Below are 13,889 nucleotides of genomic sequence, written 5' to 3'. Positions count from 1 at the left end.
CAGCGTTGTGCTTCCTCTATTGCCCTTCTCTGGGCTCACTATAACACCTCCATGTCCTTGTAATGACCTTTGCAAATTTTGCTGTCATTAGCAGTCAGTGATGTGGCTGTTAGTGACTACTCCAGCTGTACCCGAGCGTTTCAAGAAGAAAACCTGAGCAAAACCCGCTTTGTTTTGTCCATTTTGGCTGGCACACCTCATGCGCAGGGATAAATATTTACCTCATAATTCCTGACTTTTCATCCCAGCCCGCCGCTGCAGTCGGCACGGGCCGGCTGCGGGTTTTGGTGCCACAGGCCCCCCTGGCCTGGCATGGCCCAGCTCGGCCCGGCCCAGCTCGGCCCAGCCCAGTGCGGCCTGGCCCAGCGTAGCCCAGCTTGGCCCGGCCCGGCCCAGCCCAGCTCAACTCAGCCTGGCCCAGTGCGGCCTGGCCCAGCGTGGCCCAGCTTGGCCCGGCCCGGCCCGGCTCAACTCAGCCCAGCCCAACCCAGCCCGGCCCAACCCAGCCCGGCCCGGCCCGGCCCAGCTCAGCCTGGCCCAGTGCGGCCCAGCTTGGCCTGGCCCAGCCCATCTCAACTCAGCCCAGCCCGGCCCGGCCCGCTCCTCTGCTGGCCCTGGGGAGGCCGCGGTGGCCGTGTCCTGGCGGAGGCACAAGGCGCTCTTTATGGCCTTGGGTCGGCGCACAGCGGCTGCTTTGTGCGCGGGGCTGGCCGGACGCTGGGCTCACAGGGGTTCTGTGTGCGGAGCGGAGGGCGGCCCGGAGGCGGCGTGTCCTTCGCTCGCTGTCCCCAAAGGCCCTCGTCACCTTTTGAACCCCCAGTGATCTCCCTGCGGGGGTTCAGGCCGTGCTGGTGGTGACAGGGGGTGCCCCACTTGTTGTCACAGCCCACCCTCCTCCAGACGGGTGCAGGGGGACAGCTCGAGTGCTTGGTGAGCTGGGGAGCTGCGGTTTTGACCAGCTTGTGTCAGGGTTGCTGCAGAGGGAAGCCTCCTGCACACAAGAAAGCGCAGTACCTGTCACTGTCCCCTGCTCACCAGTGCCACGGAGCCCTGCTGTGCTTTCCAGGCACTGCCAAGGCAGCTGAGGACAGTCTTGGCTGTGCAGGATGTTCACACAGGGCAGCGTGTTGGAAGTGAACAGTGTGCCTGCCCATGGCAGTGGAGTTGGCACAAGATAATCCCTTCCAACCCAAAGCACCCTGTGATTCTCTGTTCAGCCCACCTCCTGTTTTTGTGCTGGGGGACTCTTCGGCGTGGCCCCAGGAGTAGTGGTGCTGGGAGGGGCATGGATACTGCATGGTATCCATTGATGGGCTTGGTAGCTCTATTGGTAGCTCACCCCAAGGTGACCCTGCCATTAGCACAGCCACCAGCTGTCCCCAAGAGCCTTGCCCAAGGAGGACAAAACATACAGCAAGGAGGACACTCTTCCTACAGCCGCTTTTCTTTTATTAGAGATTACAAGATACAAGAAGCTGAATCTGCATGCCAAGTGCTCTTGGCTCACTCTGTCTTTCCCCTCTGTGTGCCATGTGGGCAGAGAGAAAGGGGGCTGGCAGAGGCAGGCACCCCCGGGCCCGTCCTTCCATTGGCCATGGGGTTTTTCCTATAGGGACACAGTCTTTGCTGTGACAGCTATGAGAAAGCATTATGGCAGAGGGATATCTCCAATGGGACAAAAACTGGGACCGCTGAGCTGAACCTGCTCTGTTCCTCCCCAGGAGAGACCCTGGCATGGCCCCACGCCTGCCTCCAGAGGGAATCAAAACACATAAGGGGACACAAAGGCCGTGACCTTGAAGATGTGCTTGCCCAGGAGGACTTTGTGGGAGAACTCGCTCATCTCCAGCTCCACCTCCAGCGTGGCTGGCCCCGCCACGGGGCTGGTGAGCAGCAGCTCTCCCGTGTGCCGGTCCGAGCGCCGCACGGCGAAGACGGCCTGGCCCCGTCCGCCCGTGATGGCGAAGCGCAGGCTGTCCCCCAGGGAGCGCGCCGTGGACATCTTGAAGAGGACACGGGGCACGGTGCGGTTGGCCTGGAGCGGCAGGTAGTGGAAGGAGATGGAGCTGGCAGCCAGGTGGCAGGCTCGGCTGTCCATGGGGCAGGGGTTCCTCTCGCACTGGCTGCCAGGAGAGAAGGGTGCCACCGCTCAGTGCCGTGGTTTGGCGCTCAGGGAGCTGCCCTCGTCCTTGCACACAAGGCCAGCCCGTGGCACAGGCAGCACCTCCAGCCCCGCTGTCGGCCCTGTGGCAGAGCAACCCAAGACAGCCACATCCAAGTGCCCATCATCAGGTCTCTGCCTCATCCCTGGTTCTGCCAGGAAAATGCCATGGCTTGCAGGGACACTCTGGGTGTCACTCTGGGTGACACTCTGAGGCTGGGACTGGGTGGGTGCCACAGTCCCAGCTGAAGGACAGGGATGGAGCCAGATGTGCCTCCTGAAGAGGAATCTGTCAGTATCAGGGATGCTCCTCTATTTGGGTGGCACAAAGCAGTTTACTCTCAAGAGTGGGATGTCTGGCAGTGCTGGAAGGCAGCTGATGGTGCTACATGGATGTGCACCAGAGGAAAATCAGCATAATTCCCCCCAGGCTGGAGCTCTGAGAGGAGCCAGGATCCTGGATAAAGCCACCACATATTGGGGTGCTCCCACCAGCACCCACAGCATCCCAAGACCATCAGGGAACGTGCCAAGCACACCTAAGCACCCCATGTGGCGATTTGCTACCAGTGCTGGCTGCTACCCTCCCTGCTGCCCCTGGGTGACACAACACAGCCCCCAGCCCACAACAGGACCCATCACCCTGGGAGAGGCCACGACACAGCCCGAGCCACGCGCAGTGGGGTACTCACAAGGCAGAGGTCTTGACATAGCTGGTGTTGTGGCGTGGCGGGGGGCACTTGGGGCGCACACAGCGGTGGCCCCCGAAGGTGTTGATGCAGAGGTCACCCTGGCTGCAGTTGTGCTGCTTCCCAGCGCACTCATTCACATCTGTGGCGGTGACACGGGGTGAGCGGGGCTGTCCCCACTGCACCCCTCTCCCCGTGGCAGGCTCCCTGCCCTGCAGCCTGGGTTCTTACCCTCGCAGGCATTGCGGTCAGCGTGGAGCAGATACCCAGGGGGGCAGAGGCAGCGATAGGAGCCAGGGAGGTTGAGGCAGTCATGGAGGCAAATCTGTGTCTGGGGGCTGGACTGGTAGAGCTGGCATTCATCCACATCTAGGGTGGACAGAGTGGGGAATACCCAGATGTCCCATTGCCACCAAGCCTTGGTTCTCCACCCTCCATCCTCTCATCTTCATCTTTTACCTTGGCACACGCCGCCAGGTTGCAGCTGGAAGCCGGTGTCACAGCTGCAGCGCCGGGAGCCCGAGCGGCCCTCGGCACAGCGGGGCTGGCGGCTGAAGGAGGTGTTGCTCAGTGTCACCCAGTCTGCAGGGGACAGCAGGTGTCACATGCTGAGGCACGGGGAGATGGTGAGAGCCAGGGAAGGGGGAGACAGGCACAGCATGGCCAGGTGCTGTCCCCATGAGAATCCCCCTCCTCCGCAGACCAAACCCGAGCACCTACAGGAGTAGATGGGGCTCTGGCAGCTGGGGCCTGACCAGCCTGGGGGGCAGAGGCACGTGTAGCTCTGGTTGCCATCCACGCAGGTCCCGCTGTTGGCACACGGGTTGCTGGAGCAGTCATCAATACCTAGGGAGAAGGAGCTGGTGAGCATCAGCTGGAGAGGTGCATCCTTGCCCAACCCCAGTGCCCATTGCTGCAGCCACTGGGCAGAGCAATGGAACAACCCCACAGCTCAGGGTGACAGAGGAGCCCCTTGGGAGGGCGGAGCTCATGGCACCCCAACCCTGCTCCACTTCACTTCTGCAGAAGGGTTGGGTGCCGCTCCACGTGCGGTTGTGCCGGCAGGCGCGTGTCTCCGAGCCCACCAGCCGGAAGCCGGCGTCGCAGACGAAGTGAACCTCGTGGCCCACCCGCAGGCTCCGGCCCAGCATCCGTCCGTTCAGGGGCACTGCCGGCTGCGGGCACATCTCTGTGGACAGACAGACATGGGTGGGGGTGGGCACTGCCAGCCTGGAGACAACCCCAGCCTGATAGGGAGCTGGGGGCCCTTGCCCAGGCTGTTTGTGTGGGGCCAGGGATCAGAGCTGGCCCCGTGGGGATGTCACCCACGGTGACGCGGTGACCAGCCAGGATTACCATTGCGTTTGGTGGCCGGTCTCTGGAGGCGGCTCTGGAGGATGGAGAGCTGGTGCCGGAGCCCGCGGGTGCCCTGCAGGTGGGCAGCCTCCTGTGCCACCAGCAGCTTCTGCATCTGCCGCACCACACTGAGTGCCTGCTGCTGGTTCAGGCATTCCTGGGGGATCATGGAGACACCTCAATCATCTGCTGGGTGATTGCCACAGCCCGGGAGGATCCTTCCAAGCAGGCAGCACCTTTGGGGTTGGTTTGGATGTCCTGCCCTGGACAGAGCCCCTTCCCATCCTGGCTGGGGTCTGACCCTGGCTCTGTGTCTGCTTCAGGCTCAGCCCCCACCTCCCAGTCCTGCTCTGGCCCTTGGATGCTCTGGAGGAGCTGCATGCCCTGAGTGCATTTAACATCATTTCACTGCTTCAGGGGAAAAGCCCCATGACCATCCCCCCCTGGCCCTGGCAGCTCCACAGGTGCTGTGGCTGTGCCGTACCCCCCACTCTGGGCTGGTGTCAGGGTGCTGGGCTGAGAGAGGTGGGTGCTGAGCAGCCCAGAGAGGGAGATCTGCTGGGAGGCTGGAGGGGAGGGAATGCAGGTCCTTACCTGGGAGCTGCCGAGGGGCAGCTGCAGGATGCCCAGGGCCAGCCAGGCTGGCAGTGGGATGAGGAGCATCACGCCGGGGCTGACTACAGGGGCAAGAGGCTGACGGTCCGTGTCTGCTCCCAGCCGCGCTCCTGCACTCGCAGGGATTTATCCGCAGCCTGTGCCCATGTGTTTGTTGGTTTTTCCCCTGCCTGAGGCCGAGCTGTAGGAAAGTTTCCCCTTGGCACTGGCTCTAGCCTCTCCCTTCCCTTCCCTTCCGTTCCTTTCCCTCTCTGCACATCAGAGGCTTTGGGGCCTTTCATGTCCCGGGGCCAGCAGATATCGGGGCCAGGCGGTGGCTGTCACGGCACTTGCGGTGGTACTGGCAGTGCCGGGCTCACCAGTCCTGCCTCTGGGGCTCCCCGGCATGCAGAGGTGCAGGATGAGGCTAATCCCGTGCACTAGCTAAGCCTGGGAAAGTCTCCTGGGAGAAAAGATGACTTTGGGGTCTGTGCGGGGGTTCTGTTTACCAGTGGGGCTGGGGCTACTGGGGAGGGTAGCCCAGGAATGCTGCAGACTCACTGGACTCAGCACAGCTTTGCTGGGGTGAGCTCAGCCTGGCTGGACTTCTGAGGGGGACCCCAGGGTGCTGCTGCAGCCTGGAGCTGGGGTGCAGTTGGTGTTACAGTCCACATTAACATAAGGCTCAGGGTTAATGTTAGAGTCAGCATTAGGGCTAGGGATGAGGTTAGGATTAGAGTTGGGGTTAGGGCTGGGGTTAGCATTGGTGTTAGGTTTGGAGTTAGCATTTAGGGCTAAAATTAGGGTTAGGGTTAGGGTTCAGATCCTAAAAAATTAGGTTTTTTTGTTAGGGTTAATGTTAGTGTTAGGATCAAGGGTTCAGATCCATATTAGCAGGAGGGTTTGTATGAGAGTTGGGGTTGGCATTAGCATCAGTGCCAGGGTCAGGTTTAGACACAGGCTGAGGGAACTGAAGCATTTACAGCTGGGTTTATGCTGACACCCAGCTCAGCCCTGACAGCTGGTGCATAGGATGCTCTCAGTCCCTCCTGCCTGTGACATTTCAGAACCCTGAGCAGGGATGTCTGAAGCCCTCACCTCTGCCCTGTGCCAGAGTTCTCATGGTGCTGTTGAGCCCCCTGAGCAGCCCGGGCTGTGGGACCCCTGCTTGCCTCCAGATGCCCACCGAGACACAGCCCCCCTGGGCCCAGCATCTCTCCCGCCGCCGGCCCCCGGCTCTCACATCCTCCCACCCTGTAAGCATGCTGCCCAGCTCTCCGGAGCGGGTATTTGGCTTCGTGCCTGCAGCGGTGTGTGTTACCTCCCCGGCATGTTTAATTCATGGGGCAGGAGGAAGGCTGGCAGCAGGGGCCCCCTTGCTGCCCCAGCCCCTTGGCTTCCAGTCTCCCACTGTCCCAAAGTGGGTGCAGGCTGCGACCCCTGCTCCTGCTGCCTTCACAGCCCGACCCCGGCTGGGCAGCGGGGCTGGGGCAGAGCACGGAGGGCTGACCCCGCTGCGGGACATCCCGGCGGGGCTGCAGCCCGGGGCCCCGGGAGTTGTCTGCCACATTCGCTCCAGCGAGCAACTGTTTTGACAGAGCCATTACTCACCCGTCAAGCTTTTGTTCCCGCTGCCCAGCGGTGCCTGTCTGGAGTCCTGAATAGGATCAAATCCTGCAACCAGACACACACACACACACACACACGCACGCAGGAGCGCACGGCCGAGCTCGCCCCAGAGCCGGGGCTGCTGCGGGGCGGCTCGGCTCTCCCCAGTCCTCCCTCCGGAGCTTGGGGGTCTGCTCCCCACATCCCGGGACCTACATGAAGAGATTCTACATGAAGCTCTTGGTCCTGCTGGTTTGCAGCCTCCTGGTGTGGAGGGTGGGTGAGACGAGGTCGGATGCTCCAGAAAAGTTGTCCCCGCTGGCTCCGGGAGGTAACTGGTGGAGGGGCTGCTTCTGGCAGCAGGGCTGGGAGGCAGCTGGTTTGGGGGATGAGTGCACCCTGAGCACCCTCCCCTTGGGCCAGGGCAGATGTGTGGGGGACTGGGTGGGTGGTGGGCACCCAGGGATGGCAGTGGGGGGCTTGGTGGGTGATAGGGGCTGAGGATGGAATGGGGCTGGGAGAAGGGGCATGGGCTTGGGGGTGGGATGGAGTTGGGGGGCTCTGGGCCTGGTGTTACAATGGAACCAGGGGGCTCTGGGGCTGGGAATGGGATGGAGCCTGTTATGGAACGGGGCTGGGGGTCCTGCAGCTGGTGATGGGGCTAGTGGTGGGTCTTGCCCAGTGGGGTCTGGATCCTGGCAGGACAGAGGCGGGGGGACAGGGGGGGTACATTCCTGGCAGTCTCAGCCCACCCGTGCGAGACGGGGGCCCAGCGGGCTGCCCCCCCCTCGGCCCCTTGCCCCTTTTGTGCTCCCAGCCCAAAAGCTCTTTCTTCTCTCCCCTCAAGTCTCCATGGAGACCCGGGTGCCTTCCCGGTATCCCCGGCTGCCGTCGGACCCTTCAGGGGGAATTCCCACGGCCCTCTGAAGGGTCCAGCCACAGCCAGGGATATTGGGAGGGCACTTGTACCTCTCAGCCCCCTTGGCCCCTTCCCCATCCCCTGCTGTCCCCCCAGCTCTCAGCACGAAGGAAATCTTCCTGGTGCTCTCGCTGCACAACAAGTTGAGGAGTAAAGTGCAGCCCCCTGCTGCCAACATGCAGAAGCTGGTGAGCCCCCTTGCAGGTCCCGTGTCCCCCACCTTCGATGTCACATCCACCTTCCTGCCCGTGCCCAGGGAGGTGGGCAGCCATGGGTGATACACAGTAGCTTGCTAACACGCTAATGAAGCAGAAGAGCTGGCTGGTGTGGGGCCCCTGGGGAAGAGCATGTCACTGCCACATCCAGGGCACACCAAAACCAGGGCTGATCCCTTGAGGTGCCTTTTGGTGTCCCCCATGTCCCTCTGATGCCTCCTAATCACCCAAGGACACAGCAGGGCTCTTTGGAGTCCTTTGTGGGGTCCCCCATTCCCCATGATGGCCCTTGATATTCCCTGACCACCTCACACCTGAACACACCAAAGGCAGGGCTGGTCCCTAGGCATGTCTCCATGTCCTGTGGTGGCCCTCAGTGTCCCTCCATCACCCCCCAGCTGCCCACACCAGAGGCAGGAGAGGTCCCTAGGGATCCCTTGCAGCATCGCCCATCGTCCACCCTCTGTTATCCCCCAGTCACCTCCTGGACTGACCATTTGGTGGTCCCCATGCCCCCTGGGGCTGTCCCCTGGGTGGCTCAGGCTCATCCCCGCAGGAGTGGAGCGAGGAGCTGGGGCGGCGTGCGGGGGCACGGGCAGCCAGCTGCCTGGAGGGCCCCGCACCGCCGCCAGCCCCGCAGCTGGGCTGGAGCGAGGCGCTGCTGCCCGCGGCCGCGGGAGGCTTCGGGGCCGTGCTGCAGCTCTGGTTTGCCGAGGGACAGCGCTACGACCACCGGACGGGGCGCTGCGCCGGCAATGCCACCTGCCGCCACTACACCCAGGTGGGCACCAGGGGCACGGGGGGGCTGCTGGGAGCCGGGACCCCAGTGACACACGCTCTCCCACAGCTGGTGTGGGCCACAGCGGGGCAGCTGGGCTGCGGCCGGCACCGCTGCCCCAGCCCCCAGGGCCCCAGCGAGGCCTTCGTGTGCGCCTACTCGCCGGGGTAAGGGGCTAAGGGCGGGGCAGGGCGTGGTGGGTGTGCCTGAGAGGGTGGGGCTGGGTGTGGTGGGTGTGGCTGGGAGGGAGGGCTCTGGGTGTGGTGGGTGTGGCTGGGAGGAGGGGCCAGGGTGTGGTGGGTGTGGCTGGGAGGGCGGGGCTTGATGTGAATGGGAGTGGCTTAGTGGTGTGGGTGGGGTCTCAAGCAGGGAGGGGCATGGGTTGACCCATGGGATGTGCGGCAGGGGAGGGGGAGCTGGTCCCAGTGCTGGGTGGGACTGCGCGCTGAAGTGGGTGGGGCTGGGTGATGTGGGTGGGGCTTGGAAATGCAAATAGGGACGTGTTTTAGAAGCGGGAGGGTTGGGATGTTCTGGGCAGGGCTGAGTGCTGTGGACTCCTGAGTTCCAGGACCGAGGGCTGGAAGTGGGTGGGCTGGGTAACGAAGGCAGGACAGTGGTTTAGGAATGGATGTGGCTTCGCAAAGTGGGTGAGGTCTCGCCCCAGAAAGGGGTGTGGCTTGCCCGGGTGGGTAGGGTATCTTCCTCCAGCTGTCTGTGGGGCCAGGGGCAACTGGGAGGTGGCCGGGACGCCCATCCTGCCCTACAAGCAGGGACCCTGGTGCTCCCTCTGCACCGCTGGCCTCTCTGGCTGCTTCAAGTCCTGGGACTACAGCGGCGGGCTCTGCGGTGAGTGCCCCCTGTCACCATGGCCTCTGCATGACCCTGGAGATGCTGCCTCCACCCCTGATGCCCCTCTGTCACTCTGGTGCTTCCAGAGGTGCCCAGGAACCCCTGTCGCATGAGCTGCAGGAACAGTGGGCGCCTCGACATGAGCAGCTGCCAGTGCACCTGTCCCCCCGGCTACACGGGCAGGTACTGCCAAGGTGAGAGGGCACCGTGCAGCCTTCAGAGGCCTGTGCGTGGCTGCTGCAGGGCATGCATGGGCACAGCTGGTGTGAGCAGGGCTGCCAAGCCCCCTGGCAGCTAATGCAGGGCTGTGCCCACAGTGAGGTGCAGCGGGCAGTGCCTCCACGGGAGGTTCAGGAAGGAGGAGTGCTCCTGCCTCTGCGACGCGGGCTATGGAGGAGCTGAGTGCGGCAGTGAGTCTGTGATCCGCAGGCAGGGCGCCCCAAAGTGGGGCAAAGGGTCCTCTGTGGGCCCGTCTCTGCTGGCACAAGGACCCACCTGCTCCTGCCTGTGTCCCCAGCAAAGATCCATTTCCCCTTCCATGCCTGTGACGTGCGGATAGACAGCGACTGCTTCATGGTGTCCCCTGAAGCTGACACCTACTATGGAGCCAAAATTAAATGCCAGGTGAACTCCTGGGGTGCTCCGAGCATCTCTGGGCAGCTGAAAAGTCCCTCTGGGCATCTCTCCTCTGCCTGGAGCAGTGCTGAGCCACGCAGGTGGGGCAGACTCACTCGCTTCCCCACAGGAGAAAGGAGCAATGCTGGCCCAGATAAGAAACCAGAAGGTTCAGGACATCCTGGCTTTCTACCTCAGCCGCTTGGAGATGGGTAACAGGGTGACAGACACTGATTTTGAGACTGGAAACTTCTGGATCGGTGAGAGACAGCAGTAGGCAGGGTGCAGAGTGCCTGGGGTGCTGGCAGACATGCCAACCCAGGTCCTGCTCCCCCAGGTCTCACCTACAAGACATCCAAGGCTTCCTTCCGCTGGGATGTGGGTGAGCCGTCCTCGTTCACCAGCTTCGCTTTCGGGCAGCCAGACAACCAGGGGTAAGTGGGTCTAGAGGACACCAAACTCTGCATGGTGTCACTGCTGATTGGCTTCACCACCATCCTGGTGGGACACAGGTTTGGGAACTGTGTGGAGATGCAAGCGTCAGCCGCCTTCAACTGGAACGACCAGCGCTGCAAGACCCGCAACCGGTACATCTGCCAGTTCGGTGAGTGAGCGGCTGCCAGCCCTCCTGGGCATGCTGGGCCCTGGAGGTGCCAGTCCACTGCTCTGCTGTGCCTGTCCCTTGCTGCCAGCCCTGCCCAGACCTCTGTGTCTGTCCTGGGGTGGGAGGCACTGACTCTACGCACGCCATTGCAGCCCAGGAACACATCGCCCTGTGGCAGCGGGACCCCTGAGCTGGTGGCCCTGGGAAGTGGCCGGCGCTGGCTGCTGTGCTGAACCCGGGGCTCAGGAGGAGCCTGGTGCTGTGCAAAGCCCGGACCATGGCTCAGGAGGATCTCTGCACAGCTCACTTGTACAGGGGATGAGGAGCTGAGGGGACCCATGGCACTGGGACCTGGCAAGAAGGGGTGTGCTGTACGTTAGCATCCCTGACACAGCATCTTCTTCTGCCCCTCACCTGCCTCTGTCACTATCACTCTGCAACACCGTGGGCAGCCAGGTGCAAAAGCATCCTCCTCCAAAACTGGCAGCTGGGCTGTGTCTGGACTGTGGTCCCAGTGTTATGAGAGGCCAAGGGGCTCTTTGGGGTTGCAGGCCTTGGCAAAGCTCAGGCAGGACCAAGCTCAGCTCTGAGCCATTGTCCTGACCTGGGTGAGAACACCCCAGCCTGGTGGGTTTCTCACTCTCACCTGGTCCTTCATCATCTGCCTGGTCATTAATAAAGACCCTCTCTCCTTTGGGAAGAGCAATTTGTCTCTTTTTCCTCCCCTAAGCCCATCAGACTTTCCTTAGCCAGAGTCCACATCCTGCCTGCACTGGATGGAACCTCCAGTTTCATGTCTGGAGTGGGTTCTGGGGTTGCTGGAGCCAAGGCCAGCCTCAGTACTGGGATGCCCCCTTGCTAATACCCCCCCCAAGGACAGGAATATCCTCCAAGTACTGGGATGTTCCCTCATGCATTATTCCCCTTACAACTACTCCACCAGGACAGGAATATTCTACCAATACCCTGGGAATTGGTGCAGCAGGCATGGGTACAGCCCAGGAAGGCTTTCAGAGCTGCTCAGCATCCCACCACAGGAAGAAGGAACCACGCCAGCCAGCTTCCTAAAGCCAGCTTTAGGAAGCTTCTGTGGGATTTTGGGATGGTGCCAAGCCTAGCTCTGATGTGACCTGCAGCACCAGCAGTGGGGCAATGCCAACCCAATCACTTCCATTTGCCCCAGCTCCCAAATGTGTTTTCCTTACTGGTTTTTCACAGGCTGTTCTCAGACAGGCATCTGCAGCCAGCAGGACTCTAGTAAGAGCTTTATGAGGGCCCCTGGCCTGCACCCAAAGAGTCCTGGTCACCCCTGTGCTCCCCATGTCACATTTCAGTTCCATGTCCCTCATTTCTCAGTCATCCTTCTCTCACTGGTAGGAACTTCTTCTGTATTTCTAATTTGCTCTGGTAAAAGAGTGTATTGTATTGGAAAGAAAAATAATTTGTATTTCTTTTCTCTGGTTATTCAAGTCCAGTGCAGTTTTTAACCATCTGAAGTGCAGTTTTGTACCCCATTTTATGTGCTGCCAAACACAACCCCAGCTTTGAGTGCTTTCTTGGATGCTGCCTTTCCTACAGCTCAACCCAGAGGTACAAGTGCAGCTCTGCCCTGTATCCCAATGGAAAATACCCAGAATATTCCCTACCAGCCCACCATGGTGCAGCCTGGCAGACAAGACCACCTGCTCCACTCCATCCCCAGGAATAATCAGACTCCAAGCAGGCACCCACCTCCCTCTGAACTCCTCAAGGACAGTGGGAGCAGAGGGGGTGAGCCCAAATGTAGAAGCACATCTTTCCACCTCTGCCCATGGCTGGCAGAGGCCTCAGGAGGGCCATGCAGGCAGAAGACTCACCAGAAAAAATACAATTTATTATTATGAAAAAACTAACAAAACACAACTCTGCCACCCTTTAGCACTGCCTGGGCAAGAAGTCCAAGGGATGCACAGTCCATGCCGTGACTGGTTCCTGCCTGCTGCTGCCTGCACAGATGGATATGGTGGGGAGCTCGGAGTGAGGGTTTCAGCCTGGTGCTGTGAACCCCGGGTGGAGATGTGGGGTCCTAGAGTGCCAGCAATTGCTTGGAGGGAGGTCTCGGGCAGGCTCTGGCTGCTGAGGCAGTATGGAGGTTGTTCTTGGAGGGCTTCAGCAGTGTGCAAGGCTGTTTGGGTCCCATGGTGCCAGTTGAAAATGATCTTCTGCAACACGAGGGCTTCTCCGGTGCACTCTGGGGTGCTTGGGCAGAGTGTGGGGGGTGCAGATTTCCATGTCCTTGGGCACAGTTCTTGGGCCTCCAGCTGTGTGGGCAACACGAGGGGTCTCCAGCAGTGCAAAGGATGGCTCATCCAGTCTCCAGCAGCGTGAGGCATGGATCAGGCTGGGTCTGGAGGTTCACCAGCAGTTACAATTAAACTTAATAAACTTTTAAAAAAGTAAACTTATTTTAATCCCCAACAGTGATGTGTGGATCAGGCAGGCTCCAGGGGTCTCCGGCAGCACTGAAAGCAGCTGGGCGGGCTCTGGGACATGCCCCATCCCCAGGCTGGGGCGCGCAGCTCTCACGGGCACTCAGGCACTGGTGGCGGCGGCGGCGGCGGTGGCAGCGGCGGCGGCATCGCGGCGCTGCGCGGCCCGCAGCAGGCTCTGCCGCAGCACCGGGTACTGCCGGTGGCAGCCATCCAGGCCGAGCCGCAGGGCTTGCGCCCAGTCCTCGGGCGGGCCGCCGCGGCCGCCGCCCAGCACGGCCGACACCTGGTTGAGGGCGGGCAGCAGGGCCAGCGTGAGGCGGGCGGCGGCGCGGCGCTCCTCGGGCTCGGCGGGCTGCAGCATCCATGAGGCGGCGGGCGCGGGCGGCCGGCACAGCGCGCAGCCCACGGCCAGGTCGTACATCTCCACGCCCGCGTCCGCCAGCGCCAGCGCGGCGGCGCTGACGGCGGCGGCCAGCGCCGAGCCGCCGTCCTGCAGCAGCAGCGCGCTGACGGCCAGGCGGGCCCGCGGGTAGCGGCCCAGCCGCACCGCCGGCTCCAGCGCCTCCCGCAGCGCCGCCGCCGCCTCCCGCTCCGCCTCCCGCTCCGCCGCCGCGCCCGGCCGGCCCCGCGCCCCTCGCCCCGCGAACGGCGCCCGGCGGAACTCGCAGATCAGCCGGCCCGGGCCGGGCTCGGCCGCGTCCCGCGGGCCCCAGGCGGCGCAGAGCACCTTGGTGCCGCTGCCCAGCTCCACGTAGGCCGAGCCCTGCGCCTGGCTCAGCAGCCCGGCCCGCGCGAACAGCGGCCGCAGGGCACAGGGGTCCCGCGGCGCCTTCCCCGCGCCCTCCGCGTCCTCCTCATCCTCGGCCGCTGCCCACAGCGCGGGCGGCTGCGACTCCTCCGGGCCGCACAGGCGGCGGTGATCCAGCGGCATCTTCGGCGGAGCCGTGAGAGGGCGGCGGCGGGGCGGGCCCGAGCGGGAGGCGGGCTCCAGGGAAAAGCCGTCACTGGCAGCGGGTCCCACCCACCCGTC

General features: G+C 62.6%; 3 protein-coding genes across 3 annotated transcripts; 1 reads left to right on the top strand and 2 right to left on the bottom strand.

Annotated features, from left to right (window-relative positions):
• Positions 1-1,443: 1,443 nt before the first annotated feature.
• LOC135279159 (fibulin-7-like) lies at positions 1,444-7,056 on the bottom strand. Its single transcript, XM_064386271.1, has 10 exons — positions 6,625-7,056; positions 6,412-6,474; positions 4,801-5,002; positions 4,207-4,363; positions 3,869-4,039; positions 3,571-3,696; positions 3,310-3,432; positions 3,082-3,219; positions 2,854-2,992; positions 1,444-2,123 (listed from the first exon to the last, which is right to left on the bottom strand). The coding sequence occupies exons 3-10, from the start codon at positions 4,867-4,869 to the stop codon at positions 1,763-1,765; spliced, it is 1,284 nt and encodes a 427-aa protein (XP_064242341.1). The 5' UTR covers positions 4,870-5,002; positions 6,412-6,474; positions 6,625-7,056; the 3' UTR covers positions 1,444-1,762.
• LOC135279158 (C-type lectin domain family 18 member A-like) lies at positions 6,106-11,090 on the top strand. The gene is made up of 12 exons (XM_064386270.1): positions 6,106-6,739; positions 7,424-7,515; positions 8,099-8,323; positions 8,390-8,487; positions 9,045-9,166; positions 9,256-9,363; positions 9,487-9,579; positions 9,687-9,793; positions 9,915-10,044; positions 10,122-10,218; positions 10,297-10,388; positions 10,541-11,090. Exons 1-12 carry the CDS (start codon positions 6,625-6,627, stop codon positions 10,576-10,578), a joined length of 1,317 nt encoding a protein of 438 aa, XP_064242340.1. The 5' UTR covers positions 6,106-6,624; the 3' UTR covers positions 10,579-11,090.
• A 1,150-nt stretch (positions 11,091-12,240) lies between these two features.
• Positions 12,241-13,858, bottom strand: EXOSC6 (exosome component 6). The gene has a single exon (XM_064386276.1). It carries the CDS (start codon positions 13,788-13,790, stop codon positions 12,960-12,962), a length of 831 nt encoding a protein of 276 aa, XP_064242346.1. The 5' UTR covers positions 13,791-13,858; the 3' UTR covers positions 12,241-12,959.
• Between the last annotated feature and the right edge of the window lie 31 nt (positions 13,859-13,889).

This window comes from Passer domesticus, chromosome 12 (assembly GCF_036417665.1).
Source record: "Passer domesticus isolate bPasDom1 chromosome 12, bPasDom1.hap1, whole genome shotgun sequence".
NCBI classification, from domain to species: Eukaryota; Metazoa; Chordata; class Aves; order Passeriformes; family Passeridae; genus Passer; species Passer domesticus.
The sequence above is the reverse complement of the archived record's forward strand: the minus strand, read 5'-3'. Positions and strand labels throughout refer to the sequence as shown.